At 37.0% G+C, this 15796-nt stretch overlaps 1 protein-coding gene across 2 annotated transcripts in view; it reads right to left on the bottom strand.

Moving 5' to 3' along the window:
- The window catches only part of GCS1 (mannosyl-oligosaccharide glucosidase), a 33704-nt gene extending 22071 nt beyond the window's left edge, over window positions 1-11633 (bottom strand). The window contains exons 1-4 of one of the 2 annotated variants that reach the window (XM_089643985.1): window positions 11518-11633; window positions 9016-9242; window positions 3981-4138; window positions 1348-1519 (exon numbers count right to left, since the gene is read on the bottom strand). In XM_089643985.1, the coding sequence (XP_089500111.1) occupies window positions 1348-1519; window positions 3981-4138; window positions 9016-9240 (555 nt within the window). In that variant the 5' untranslated portion in view covers window positions 9241-9242; window positions 11518-11633. Of the gene's footprint in view, window positions 1-1347; window positions 1520-3980; window positions 4139-9015; window positions 9243-10535; window positions 10776-11517 lie in introns of those variants that run through there. The other variant, XM_089643984.1, reaches the window with a different exon arrangement.
- Between the last annotated feature and the right edge of the window lie 4163 nt (window positions 11634-15796).

Consider the following 15796-nt stretch of genomic DNA (forward strand, 5'->3'; position numbering starts at 1 on the left):
CGAACACAACTTCCTTACTTCTACCATCATGTAGAATCACCTCCCGAAGTCAGCGCACTTTACCCCCGGACACCCAAGTAAGTCAAATAGAAGAGTGTGCATGAGAGACGATGTATGAATGTGAATGAGGCAAGGAGTGTGTGGCGTGACCGAGTTGTTTGGCGGTCCGTCCTCTCTGACACCAATAATATCACACTCTCGATAGAACGGTTTCATGTTATCATGGGTTCAACTAGTATTTCCACCCTATGGCAATGGAGGGCGGTAATACACATCCCCGAACAAGAGTTTTGTGGGATTTTTAAGTTGTTTTTTACATCACAAACTCTATGGATTTTATAGCACACATTCTATAGTTTTTACATCACAAATTCTATAGTTTTTATATCACACATTCTATAGTTTTTTACATCACAAACTCTATAGATTTTATAGCACACATTCTATAGTTTTTACATCACAAATTCTATAGTTTTTATATCACACATTCCATAGTTTTTTACATCACAAATTCTATAGTTTTTATTTCACATTTCTATAGTTTTTTGCATAAAAACCTTATAGTTTTTATATCACAAACTCTATAGTTTTTATATCACACATTCTATAGTTTTTTAGACGTGGTGCCGCGTTTGCTCACGTAAGACCAAAAACGTGTTCAAATGAACATTTCCAACGCTCTGTTGGCGCAGTTTAAGCGCAATAAATCCGAGTTTTGGTGCTGATTAATTACTGTAGATGAAACTTGGTTACACCATTATACGCCCGAAACAAAAATACAGTCAAAACAGTGGACTGCAAAGGGGGAAACGACTCCAAATAAAGCAAAAACTGTTTTCTTGGCTGGGAATGTGATGGCGACTGTTTTTTGGGATAGTCATGGAGTTATCTTAATTGATTATCTTCAAAAAGGAAAAACTATCACAGGAGCATACTACGCATCATTACTTGACAAGCTGAAGGCAGAAATTTCGGAAAAACGGCCACATTTGCAGAAAAAGAAAATCCTGTTTCACCAAGACAACGCGCCGTCTCACACTTCAGCGGTTGCCATGGCTAAAATCCACGAATTACGGTTTGAACTGCTTGACCATCCGCCTTACTCACCAGATCTAGCCCCAAGCGACTTCTTTTTGTTCCCAATCACCTTTGTGAACAAGTTTTTTGCAGAGAAAAACGCCGAGTACTATTTGGATGGGTTAGAGAGATGGGAGCATCGCTGGAAGAGTGTAGAGTTACAAGGAGACTATGTAGAAAAATAATAATATCAGAATTTATGAAAGTTTAAAACAACAGTGGTCTGATGTGGAAGCCATGTGATACCCTAGATGTAATACTTTGACTCACCACTTCAATTCTTGCCGTCCAGTCTCCCCCCCGGCCGCCGCTCGTTGCCCCCTTGATGAAAGAGGTCCGCAACAGCCACGGCCCGTCCAGGATCTCTTGTTCGCCGAACTTGACCCCGTCGTGACGGATCCAACCGTAACGGGAGAGATCATCGGACTGCGAACACCAGTGTCTGTAATGAAAGCCAGTTAATATGGCCATAACCATCTGCGGGTCAGAAGGGATTCGCAGTAGTTGGATCTAAAAGGAAGAACAATCCAAACCATAGTTGACAGCTCTTCTTCATCAGCACCAAATAAATGCGGGGGTGCCACAAGGATCTGTGCTGTCGCCGACGCTCTTTTTGTTGCACATCAACGATCTCGTTGAATGTACGCCAATCCATTAGCACCGTTTATGAGGGTTATCTTTTTGAGAAACCCCATTCCACTTATGATGTCCGTACAGCTCGGGAAGTTTTGAGACAAAAAGTTAACCACCAACTCAAGAAGGCTCGTGCCTAGGGTAAGGCCAACCTAATCAGTTTCAAGATTTCAAAAACCCAAAGCATGTCTGATTTCGGTAAAGAAGGAGATCAATGACTGTCTGGTGCAATTTGACGGTAGTACTCTCCCCAATAAAGATACCATTGAAATGTTTGGAGTAAGTACATCAGACCGGCTCAACTATCGGAGCTCTGTAGAAGCCCGAGTAAATCTGGCGCACAACAAACTGGACATCTTGTATTGGGCTGGAAGATTCTTCAATAATAACCTGCTGCTAAACAATTGAGACACCTCGGGGCTGGAACCCACAATGCTTGATAAACCAACTTGATTCTGTGCAAAGGAGGACGGTCGTCGGTTGACAATCCATTGTTAACAGACCGATCGCCGTCTCTAATGCACAGACGCAATGTGGAAATGCTGAGTCTGTTCTACAGTTATTTTAAATGAGCCTGCTCTAAGGAGCTAGCAGCATTTAACACCTATTCACAGTTGATGTTGGCTTCAAGAGAACGGGCCGCTTCTTCGACTCATTTTTGTGTAAGACGGCTCGCAGTGGAACGAACGACCGGCATCTGTTTTTCCTTCTTTATATAGTCCGGACCTCTTCAATAAATCCTTTCCTACAGCCCCTACCTTACCCAGCCTCACAACGCTGCCCAACAAAAAAATATACTCAGATAGAAGACTTGTTTCCGACTTCATTTTTATTTATAAAATTGTCAATGGTATTATAGACAGCCCTAATTTAAGTCTAATTACCTTCCATATACCTATAAGAACTAGTCGATCCAAAACTCTTTTTAATTGCAATAAAAATATCAGGACTGAGTCATTTAGATACGCGAGTACTGCGAAGTTGGCAATGTTTTCTCAGAAATTATAGACGTGTTCAACTGCACGGAATGTTACAAGAAGGCTATAATAACATACCTCAGTAATAATAACAATTAAGTGTAGCATAATACCATTCTTCTGTATGGGTTCTGTATAATTTTAATATTGATTACTGTTTCACTGAATTGTTATGTTCGTATTATCAAATGTTTAGCTCTTATAGGCGTATAATAAATAAATAACACGGGCATTAGCCTAGTATGGTAGTTGAAAATTTAAATATTTAAAAAAAATTATAAAATAAGAGAAAAGAAGAAAAAATATATACAGTGGTACCTCGACATACGAGTGCCCCAACATACAAGTTTTTCGAGATACGAACCGGCGAGCGAGTGATTTTTTGCTTTGAGTTACGAGCGAAATTCGAGATACGAGTTCGGTTTAGCAGGTCGGCCGAAATTCATGGGTCTAGAGGTGGAAGAGAGAGACGTGAACGAACTCGTTGAGGAGCATACCCAGGAACTGACGACTGAGGAGATACAAGAGTTATAGTCACAGCAGCATACGGATGTTATGCAAGAAATTGGTTTCGAGGAGTCAGAGGAGGAGGTTATTTCTACAAGTGAGATAAAGGAGATCTTAGGAATGTGGGAGAGAGTTTCACAGTTCGTGGAAAAGAAACACCCAGAAAAAGTTGCAACAGGTCGTGCATCTGATCTTTTTAATGACACTTGCCTAACTCATTTCCGGAACATTCTGAGAGGGAGGAAGAAACAAACCTCCTTGGACATGTTTTTTTCTAAACGGCCTACAGGTGAAAGCGATAAAAATGTAGCGAAAAAAGCAAAGACCAGTAAGGATATCTAATTTATTTATTTACATTCTCTTTTTTGTTTTTGTACAATAAATATTTGGCATTTATAAATACGTTTTTATTATTCAAAACCACGTAACAAAAATAACCGGGGGTGACATTTTGGGGGTTGGAACGGATTAATGGTAGTCTAATTGTTTTGTATGGGGAAATCTGCATCGATATACGAGTAATTCAAGATACGAGAAAGGTTGCGGAACGAATTAAACTCGTATGTCGAGGTACCACTGTATATATATATATATAGCCTTGACTTGCCGGTGAGTTCCCTCAACCACTGATATTACGACAATATTGCAGGGCGAAATCTATTTCTTTCTCGCTCATTTATAAGTTTGGTGGAGTTATCGTAGTTATCTTATACCCAGCAATGTTGACGTCCAATTCTTTGCCCGCCAGTTTACCAGAAACTTTACGCAACATGAAATGTGTCTCACCTGATGCCATCGCCGCCAGGCCGTAGTCGCTGGGGAGAGTACCACATGAGCCCCATGAGCAGAGAGTGCTGCTCGCGGGTGCGCATCCCAAAGTAATTCCCTGGGCGATACGAGCCCCAGAACCTCTCCGGCACATCGGGGCCTGATCTCTGCACCACCTGAACACCAAACACTCAAAAATAAAAGGGTCAGATATCATTATTTTTTTTTATTAATAATAAATGTTTTATTATCGTCCTTTTTTCCTTATATCCAAGGCCTTTGACCGGGTCTGGCACCGAGGACTTGTCAACAAATTGCCTTCTTACGGATTTCCCGCATCAAGTAGAGATAGTGATATCCTCACTGAGATCTCCCGTGCTGAGGATAGCAATAACTTGGAACCACCATCAATAATATACCACTGGGTGGGGTCTTGAAAGTAAAACATTAGTTATGTGAAGTGTGGCACTGTGCCCTCTGGTTGGAAAAAAGCGGTAATTCACCCTATTCCCAAGAAAGGTGACCGCTCCAACCCGGCCAACTACCGCCCCATAGCGATCACATCAGTTCTGTCCAAAGTGATGGAACGTGTGATCAACGACAAACTGCTCACATACCTCGAGAAGAACAAAATTATCAACGACCGTCAATACGGATTCCGGCGGAACCGCTCGTGCGGTGATCTTCTCGCGTATGTGACGCATGTTTGGGGGCGGTGCCTGGAACGTCACGGTGAGACCCAAACGGTCGCACTAGACATATCCAAGGCCTTTGACCGGGTCTGGCACCGAGGACTTGTCAACAAATTGCCTTCTTACGGACTTCCCGCATCAAGTAGAGATAGTGATATCCTCACTGAGATCTCCCGTGCTGAGGATAGCAATAACTTGGAACCACCATCAATAATATACCACTGGGTGGGGTCTTGAAAGTAAAACATTAGTTATGTGAAGTGTGGCACTGTGCCCTCTGGTTGGAAAAAAGCGGTCATTCACCCTATTCCCAAGAAAGGTGACCGCTCCAACCCGGCCAACTACCGCCCCATAGCGATCACATCAGTTCTGTCCAAAGTGATGGAACGTGTGATCAACGACAAACTGCTCACATACCTCGAGAAGAACAAAATTATCAACGACCGTCAATACGGATTCCGGCGGAACCGCTCGTGCGGTGATCTTCTCGCGTATGTGACGCATGTTTGGGGGCGGTGCCTGGAACGTCACGGTGAGACCCAAACGGTCGCACTAGACATATCCAAGGCCTTTGACCGGGTCTGGCACCGAGGACTTGTCAACAAATTGCCTTCTTACGGACTTCCCGCATCCCTGTGTACGTGGATTGCTGACTTTTTAAGGGATAGGTCGATTCAGGCAGTTGCTGACGGTTTCACCTCTTCCTCACACTCTATAAATGCTGGCGTCCCACAGGGATCGGTTCTGTCTCCGACTTTGTTTTTGTTGCACATCAATGACCTTTTGACATGTGCACCGATTCATTGTTACGCGGATGACAGTACAGTTCATGATAGCTTTTTGTTTGACAAGCCCCCAAAGGGCACACAAACTCCAACGGCTCGGAGGGCTTTGAAGCAGAGAATGGACGGTTATCTCGAGAGTATTTCCTTCTGGGGTAAAAATAATCTCGTCGAATTTAATGTTTCAAAGACCCAATCCTATCTGATTACGTCTAAAAGGGATCCAAATGATAATCTAGTCTCCTTCAACGGAAGCAATCTTCCGAACAGGCCTTCCATTGATATGCTTGGTGTAACTATAAGTGACCAGCTCAGGTACGGGGGCTCCATCGAAGCCAGAGTAAAGTTGGCCTCTCAGAAGCTGGGCGTACTGTACAGGGCCCGCAGATACTTTAATAATACACAACTGCTGACCCTGTACAAATCGCAAGTGCGCCCTACTGTCGAATTTGGCAGCCATCTCTGGTCCGGAGCCCCTAAATACCTGAAAAAAAACCCTTGACTCTGTGCAGAAACGGGCGGTCCGTTTGATAGATTCCCCAATCTTAACAAACGGACTGCAATCTTTAGAGCACAGGCGTCAGGTAGGTATGCTGTCCTTGTTCTATCGGTATTACAATGGAAGATGCTCTGAGGAACTAGCGTCATTGATCCCTTCGGCACCGGTGCGTAGTCGGGATACACGCCAAACGCGCGCCCAACATTTGTACACGGTTGACATTCGTCACATGAGAACGGGTCGCTTCTACGATTCGTTCTTAAGTTCAACAGCTCGGCTGTGGAACAAACTGCCGGCCTCTGTGTTTCCTCCCTCCTACAACATGGGACTCTTCAAGACCCATGTTCACTCCTTCCTCTCCACAAAAAGACCCTCCACACAGCATCCCCAAAGATGACATAGGCCCTGAGGGAAATTATTTTCTTCAGGGCCTCCTGTGTGGAGTTATATAAAAAAAAAAAATGAACATGAAAATTTTGCAATATTTTCCAAAGAAATTTGCTTTGTTTTTAGAGAAATTCATTTTATTTTTTTGAAATTTTTGGTAAAAGCAGAGTTATTTTGCAGTAAAATTTATGTTATTATATTTTGGGAGGTGGGTACGGGTACCGCCGCCCCAGATAACATACATTGGATAACCAACACCTCTGCCATCATAGGTCGCCCCCAATGACCCTTTGACCTCTCCATTCGCTCTAACCAATGTCGTACACCGCAGTGGAAGGAATGGATTCATAATAATAATAATAATATTTGGATGATTTTTACAGCGCCGTTTTTGTGCAAAATCACCTCAAGGGCGCTGTCCAAATATATAATACATTTCTACAATGATCTATGTTATTACAAACTATATATGGAGATAATATATAGTACAATACTTAACTGGTAGGTCACTTGAGATTAACACTTAAGACGATGCACTACGTTGTGTAATATTTTAAATCGAGCCGCTATCAATAACACCCCTTACGTAGATGGCAATAAGGTTTAAATTCACGCTTAACACCATCCGCCTGTTTTGATTTATGCAAGAAAAAAACATGGCCAAAAAGTGTCTTTTATTTTATTTTGTGGATGTTCAGGCATAAATATTTAATTTTTTTCCAATCATTTTATAAATAACTTAATTTGCCACATTATACAAAAAAATCATAACCGAAAATGGGTTGGTAAGTAGGAGATTTTGAACTTTAAAGCAGTTTTCATAGGCATTATACAATATTTTTTTCTGGGCTTATAAAAAGACTTATCTAAAAAATACTCGATTATTTCAAAGGCCAAGATGTATTCTACTCGCAGTATTTAATTAAAGCATCTGAAACATTTATAGGCGACCAAATTTTCAAACCAAAAACACATGATTTTGCATTACTACGTAGTGCATCGCCTTAATTAATATTAACTAATTGTTTACTAGCGAAATTTAGATAAAGGATTTAGGACATAATTGGATGTAACTGGATTTTATCTCAGGAATGGTATATTTAATTTCAGGGTATCACAGCTTAAAAAGGTAAGTTTTTAGTTTAGACCTGAATTCTGTTAGATTTGTTATGCATCTTAGTTCTGGAGGGAGTTTATTCCAAGCCTTCGACCCAGATACTCCGAAAGCGCGATCACCAAACTTAGTATTTGACTTGCGCTGAGGTTCCATCAGTCTGCCTACAGCTGCTGATGTTGCTGATCTAAGAGTTGAATGCCTCAGACCAGTGTTTTCCAGCATGCATGGTTCAGAGATGAGGGTGGGGCCATTTCAATGATGGATTTAAACACCATCCAGCACAATATGTACTGGATTCTTTCAGGGCACTTGAGCCAGTGAAGGTTACGAAGGTGTTCTGAAATGTGCGAATATTTTGAAACCCCGGTTATGAGCCGTGCTGCTGCATTAAACACTGATTGAAGCTTGTCAATTCAATATTTTGGAAGGCTGGATAACAGCTTAAATGCTGTTTCAGTAATCGAGATGTGAGACTACGTAAGAGTTGATAAGTAGTTTTGTTGCTTCTGTAGAAAGATTTCTTGGGACAGACTTGAGTTGTCTTAGGTGAAAAAAACCGGTGCTTACAGTCCTATTTATTTGACTTTTAAACGAAAAGTCTGAATCTAAATTGACACTGAGAAGTTTGACTGTTGTTTTGCGGATGATATAGCTGCCGGAAATAGAAATAGGTGAATCGTTTATGAAATGTTGACGTTTGTTTGTGGCCGCCCAAAGACCCTTAGGGGGTATTTCACTATGTCGGGCTAAATATCTGACTAGCTATCCGTTGGCTGGCTTTAAAGATCAGAATAACTTCGTTATTCAACGGCGACCGTTTCACCATTGTTGCCGAGCTTCCGGATAGATAACACTCGAAATAGTCTGGCAACATCGCAAAATGTGCATTTTTTTGGTTATGTTATGTTGATTATCAGGTCATTTTAGATAGATTCGTGTCGAATTAATACATTGTTTCTTATTTTGAACACAATCAAATAATTCAGGATGGATCATACAAGCATTCAAATTCATTCGAGCTCTTAAAACTCGCGGCCTTCGCATCGCCGCCCTTTCACCTGCTTCTGTAAATCAAAAACCTCGGTATCCATAATAATTCGCAACAAAATTCGACTCACTTCTCCGCTGTCAAACTCGGAATGTTTTGACGCCATCTTTGATTCGAGGAATAGCGCCTAACGAGAGGTTCGAGCACTGATTAGTCAAATCGAACTTTAACCTGAGCGTTAGCGTTATTCAGATATAGTGAAAACGAAAAAATGACTAATCCGCGGATTAGTGCTTAGTCAGAACATAATCAGAGATAGTGAAATGCCCCCTTAATCTTAGATAGATTCAGCTTCAGCTTGTTTGAAGACATCCAACGAGTTATTGCTTCTAGACATTCTGTTATATCTTGAGACTATTGATTTTGTTTGGAGCGCAGTAAAAATAAACTTGATTTGGACAAGAGACCAAATGACTCGATTATTTTGGCGACATCATTTGTAAAAAGGATAAAGAGAAGTGGACCCAAAACGGATCCCTGGGGTACCCGTTCATGCCCTGGGGGAGATAATTTAGAATGTTGATGTACCTTGTGCTCGTCGAATGGCGTGTTGACACGGGTCTCGAGGTATCCGACATAGCCGAAGTAGGCGGCTATCAGAAGACAGATGGAGCCCAGCGCGGTCTTCCAGTGCGCGGCCACTGCGGCCAGCGCGGAGTGGGGGGGCGGTGGCTCCTGGCTGTCCGCAGAGCTGCTCGAGCCTTTCTTGCTCCAGCAGCCCTCGGCTTGTAGCGGCTTGCGGGGACGTGCCATCCCTTCATAATAATAATAGTAAAGAAACATTTATTTGTCAATGGATTATTAGTTTGTTACTTCATATTTGGTTTGGTAATATTGACAAAAAAATCATTGCATCTTAGCTTAGGTAAAGACGCACTTTTAATAGAAAAACACTTAGCGGTAGTTAGATATTAATGAGAATATAACACATTTATTTCTTTCAAATTAAAAGCGTTTCTTTACATGGCAGCCATTCTTATTGATGTTAAAGTTTTTAGGTTAGTTTTTTTACTTCTCTTGTTTAGACTAAAATAGGTTCTTAGTTATAGTATTAAAAAGTAAATTTAAAAAACTATTTTAATATTATTATGTCAAAACATGGGGTGAAGAAAAGATGTCAAAATATTAGTTTTTTAGTAAACTCGTCGAATTCCGCTGCATGCAAAAGGCTCTATAAAAAAACAACACTTACTTTCAACTTAAGGCGAAGCTTAATGCTAAATAACTGTTTTGATTAATTTTTATAACGAATTGGTGTACATTATGAATACCAAAAAATATGCTTTAGATAAATTGAAGGTTTTCCTATCTTTTCGCTTCAGTAGAATACAAATAAAATAATAAATTACTCTATAAAAAATATAAATGTAAACTACTAAAAAAAAAATTTTTCAATAGAAATGTATAAACACATAAAGAAAACAACTTTAAAAAATACAGTATTATAGATAAGATTATCTGTGACAGTTTCACTTGATTATTTTTTATGCTTTCTTATAAAATTATTTACAAAATAATTGAAAACCAGTTTTGTGCTTGAAATGGAATGTTTTGATTTGTTTGTCAAGCTATTTTAATGCCTATTACCTACGATATAAGGTATACCAAGAATATTCACGTTTTTGGCTTGTAGCTTCCTCGTAAATATCTAATGGAGACAACTATTTAAGTCGGAATTTTAATAATTTATGTATATTTCCTAACCTTCAAACTTGACTTTGATTTCGAAAAAATGGAAGATCAATGTATCTTTTTCCATCTCCCACGACAGGAATAGTTATTTATTGTAGTAATTACAAATTAGAAATACTTACTTTTCATTATGATCTAAATACTACAGAGTGTTTTTAAAATAAAATTTGCTTACTAAGCGTGTCCCTAGTTTCTGTGTATTTACTATATCTAAGGTCGATTTGCACTCTGATTAGTATAATCGGCGTTTTTTAGGTTAAGTTAGCCGTAATCAAAATAAATCACTAAGAAGTAGCATTATTTCTATTGTAAATAAAACAAAAATACAAAAACCAGTTTTAAATCAGGAGGTTTACCTTTTATCGGCTTCAATATCTCTCCCGAATTAAATCCGGCACTTTTTATTACAGAAATAACATATTTCAGATCAACATAAATATCAACTAATTGTACAAAAAATTGCTACACTTGATGTTTCAAAAAATATCGCATAACTGAGAAAAGCAATAACGTTTATTGCGGAAAGATATACAGCATCTTAAATCTACGATAAAATAATGTTTTTCGGCTGACGTGCTATAAGCTGACGTTTATAATCTGACAGCATCAGTATTGTCATGTTGTCATGTTGTCTGTGGTGTTGCCAGGTTCAAAAATACCAACTCCTTAGCAAAGGTATCATTACTTTTTACACAGTTGGGAGTTATGTGAATATGTCATTGTTTCGAAATCTACGGGTCGCGACCCCATCGCTCTAGTTCGTTTTTGTCCAACAGACCGTGAAATATTGTCAGATTATCAAACATTTGTTATAAAACTTATATTAAGAATATTGAATTTTTAATTATTAATAATGTAAAACATTTTTTCATCTATTACAAATTACAAAACGATGAAAATCTTAGCATACCTGAAACTATGCGCCACAAACATAAAACTTCTTGTAAAATTAAAGAAATTGTCGATTTGTTTGCAGACTTTTTTAACCTTAGATAACTAAACTGTTTTCATTGTAACTACACTTTCGTCGAGTGGACTACGCAATAAAACATTTTAATTAAGATAGGAACTTGTTACATCGCACAAAAGTAAGGTTTATAATGAACAAATTAAGTACAAATTAATATAAAAAATATCGGTCTAGACAGTGACCACACATGTCAACATTATGTGGACCACAAATAGCCTTTCTACATCTGGTGCAACGGTGTTTGGTCATCCTCTGAGCCTTGGATGGACACAGGTAGCTAATTTTAGGCACGTTTGACGTAGATGGAACCGGAGCTTCTATTGTAGAAGATTCTCCAACATTAACAATAAATTTATGAATGTACGTACCTTAAAAATAAAAATTGTTGTTATAACTAAAGCTTCGTCCAGCGGACGACGAGATGCTCATAGAACACGTCCTAGTATGCGTGTGGCCGCAATCGCGTCACGTGCTGCACTGTTTACTCCAATTAGGAAGGTAATGAAAGAGTCAAGGTCGGGGAGCGGGGGGAAGTAGTTGATTTCGAATTTCGCCGAGTAGCGCGTCGTCGCCTCGATTGGTTATCTAGGGTTAAGGATGTGTATGAAGCTAATATTCCTCACTCTTCGAGTCAGATATAAATTTACAACTATCTCAGATTCATATTGAGATTAAAGACATCGCAGTGTGTATTAAACTACTGGAACCTAAATCTTGCTCAGGGCCAAATAAAATTCCTCTTAAAAACTGTGCAGATAGTGTTGCTTAACCATTATACAAATATTAGAAATTGGATCCGTAATTTGGAATCCCCAATACAAAGTCAATATTGAAAGTTTAGTAGGAATTTAAAAAAAAAATCTGAAACACTGAATTTGAACAATTCTTCAAATTTCAAAGTTATTTTTTAAGTTCTGTGTAAGATTTTTTCAAGTTTTGTTATTATTTCAGTTCTGTCAAGCAACTAGCCTATAATGATATAATAACAGAACTTGAATAGGACTTTCACAGAACTTTTCGATGAACTTTTCAAATTCTCCGAAACAACCCGTCCTTAGACTTTAAATCCTTCCGACCACCCCAACATTTAAAAGACTCATTAGCATTTCACCAACTATCAACATTAGAGGACAGAAGAGATATATCTGACCAAAAATTTGCTATTCAAAATGATCCATAACGCTGTTGACAACGACTACCTTCTAGAAAATTTTCATTTCCACTGTTCAGGTCGAAACACAAGGTCAAACAAACTATTCCAAACTCAAAAACTAACCACACAACACGCATTTTTCCGAAGGACATGCACAAAATACAATAATAATAATTCAGTTTACTAAACGCATATTGGAGAAAATTAAATCAAATTGCTAATTACGAATCCTCTCCCCCTGCTGTGTGTAAGATATCTCAGTTATTTTAATTAAGGTGTTTTTATGTATGAAACATGCATTTTATGCGGAAACTTCACTGGTTAATGCAAAAATGTAAATGAAATTATTTATATAAAATTGAAAAACTGACTTTTCCCTAATAAATTAAAATAAAATACGTACTCTTCAATCACTTTCAACAGGTGGGTTCCTGCAAAAATATGGAAAAACAGCTTTCCTAGTCGAATATGTAAAAGCAGAGACAAGTCTTTTGTTGAAAATTACAGACCAATATTCATACAATCGTCGATACCGATAAGTAAATTCTTCAAAAAATATGTTCTTATGTAAAATTTAATATTTCATCTCTACAACATGGTTTTGTCTCTGGTCGATCTACTTTAACTAACCTTACACTGTATGAAAACTTAATCTCAAGTGGCCTTGCTAATAGACAATAAGCTGATTCGATTTATACGGATTTTAGTAAAGCATTTGATAAGGTTTGCCATAACATTATTATAAATAAATTGTCAAAACTGAAGAATTATTTATCAAAACGTGTACTAACTGTCTGTATCAAAGAACACTTGTCTTGGGAATTTGAAGCCACTAGCGGTGTAACTCAAGGTTCGCACCTTGGTCCAATATTATTTTTATTATTCATAAACGATGTCACTTCCATATTCTCTTATGTTAACATATTATTATTTGCTGATGACGTGAAAATATATAAAATCATAATAAATATCAATGACTGTTTGTGACTACAATCGAATTTTACAAAATTCGCAGAGTGGTGTAAACTCACACTTAACATGAAAAAAAATGGCTAATCATGTTTTTTTTCATTATAAAAAACCCTATCATATATAGTTAATCACTGAATAACCATAGATTATTGTCTATACCTGTAATAATGGACCTTGGAATAACCTTTGATACTAAATTAACATTTACTAATCACATTAATATCATTACTAGTAGAGCAATGAAAATGTTGGGCTTTATCCTAAGAATATCTAAGGATTTTAAAATCTCCTTACATTCAAAATACTTTGAAAAACTCTTGTTAGAATCTACTTAGAATACAACTCCTCTATATGGAACCCTTCATACAACAGCCATAAAAATTCCATTGAGAGGACATGAATTATGATTTTCTATTACAAACAATGCAACAATTTTCGTCAAAAGTAATTTGTTTTTATTTAAAATAAACAGTAACTGGTTTGACTCCCCTGAACAGAACTAGTCTCAGGTTGATGAATTATCACGTACCTAGTAGACCAACTCGATTCATATCACAATCTGCCAATAACGCAGAACTAAATCCATTAATATATCGCCTGAATAGATTAGGAAATGAATACTCTGATATCAATGACGAAGGAAGTCTGTTATCATAAAAAGATAAGTAATTAATTATACTATATATTCACTTACTGTGTTTTTATGATGGTGTTTATTAAATCACCGTTACCCTTTTTATTTGGAAAACAACAGTTTATAATATTGTTGGTTTATACATGATGTCCATGTGTAATTTACCTGAGAAATTAATTATAGATTTCACTACTACACTAACACATTGTGTATTTAAAATTACAACAAGAGTTACCCCATAATGTATATACTTTGGTTTATTTTGGAAATGAATACATTTTAACAGAGATATTTTCAAAGCATTGGAAGCAATAATTAATCACCTGTAATACAAATTGAAAATATCTCAAGAGTAAAAATAAATGCCGCCGACGGGAATTGAACCCGCGCCTCCTGATGTCCGGTCAGACGCTCTGGACCACTGAGCCACGTCAAATAATTCAATATGTACTAGTACTTCAATCAACATTTACTGATTATTGTATTTTTTCCACCTGTAAATAACCAACATTATTTTTGTAGGAAAGGCTTTGTTAGTGCTAAATTTCCCACTAGATGGCGTCGAGACATATTACATACAGTTGGTGAAATATTTTGACTTTTTTTCATTATTGACCATAGAATTTTTGACTATTGATATTACAGGCGACTAATTATTGCTTATAATAATTTATTATCCTTTGTGCTATGCATAAAAACCTTGTCTTCTAAACATTAGTTTATCATTAAAAAAATAAGAGATATTTTCGTTGCAATTGAAGATATCTACTTCAGAAAGAATGTTATTATGTTGAACACAATCTAAGCTATTTAATCTAATCTAATTCACAGATGCGTGTTCCGCGAAGGTATTTTCAATTCAATTCCTTTTAAGGCGAAGTTTAATGCTAAATCACTATATTGATTCATCTTTATAACGAATTGGTGTACATTATGAATACCAAAATATATGCTTTAGATAAATTGAAGGTTTTCCTATCGTTTCGTTTGAGTAGAATACAATATAAATGTAAACTAATAAAATAAATATTTTTTTAATATAAATGTATGAACGCGTTAAGGAAACAATTTTTTTTAAATACAGTATTATAGCTAAGATTATCTGTGACAGTTTCACTTGATTAACTTTTTTGCTTTCTTATAAAATTATATACAAAATAAATAAAAACCTTTTTTGTGTTTGAAATCGAACGTTTCTAGACTCCGTTTGTCAAGCGATTTTAATGCCTATTACCTACAATATAAGGTATACCAAGAATATACACATTTTTGGCTTGTAGCTTCCTCTTAATAATTCAAGACATTCAAGTAAAGTAAAGTTGTTTACGATTTTACATAATAATATCTACAAACTGTTGACGCACACTCAATTATTCAAATTTCAAACAAAACACAGTTGGATCAAGAGAATTAATTACCTATAAGATCGATTGTACGATTTGAAAGAAATGTATTTCATGATTAATTTTGTGATTAGATTCTATCTTGTTTTGATAATATATTATATTTTGTTATAATATGTAATGCATAAATGAAAACCACAAATTCTGATTTAACAATGTTTGTGAAGTCTTTTGTATTCCTTGTTTTTTATCCAGGTATTTGCCTCGTTTATTATCTGATAATGTTACATTTATATTGTCCCTTACTAAAGTTCTCACTTTGTTATTCTGTCAACAAATAGATAACTCCGCTACTCAAGTCACCAGTAATTTGATGATAACGGCTATTTATGGATTTGTACAGATTGGCATCAAAGGAAAATAATTTATTATATTTCATACGTCATTTTCATTTTAACATTTTTTCTCTTACCTTTTATATTTTTATATTTTCTTACATTTTATACTTTGTACTTACAACTTTTTAACTTTACATATATGTATGG

This window comes from Hesperophylax consimilis, chromosome 20 (genome assembly GCF_061612785.1).
Source record: "Hesperophylax consimilis isolate HC1 chromosome 20, BYU_Hcon_1.0, whole genome shotgun sequence".
NCBI classification, from domain to species: Eukaryota; Metazoa; Arthropoda; class Insecta; order Trichoptera; family Limnephilidae; genus Hesperophylax; species Hesperophylax consimilis.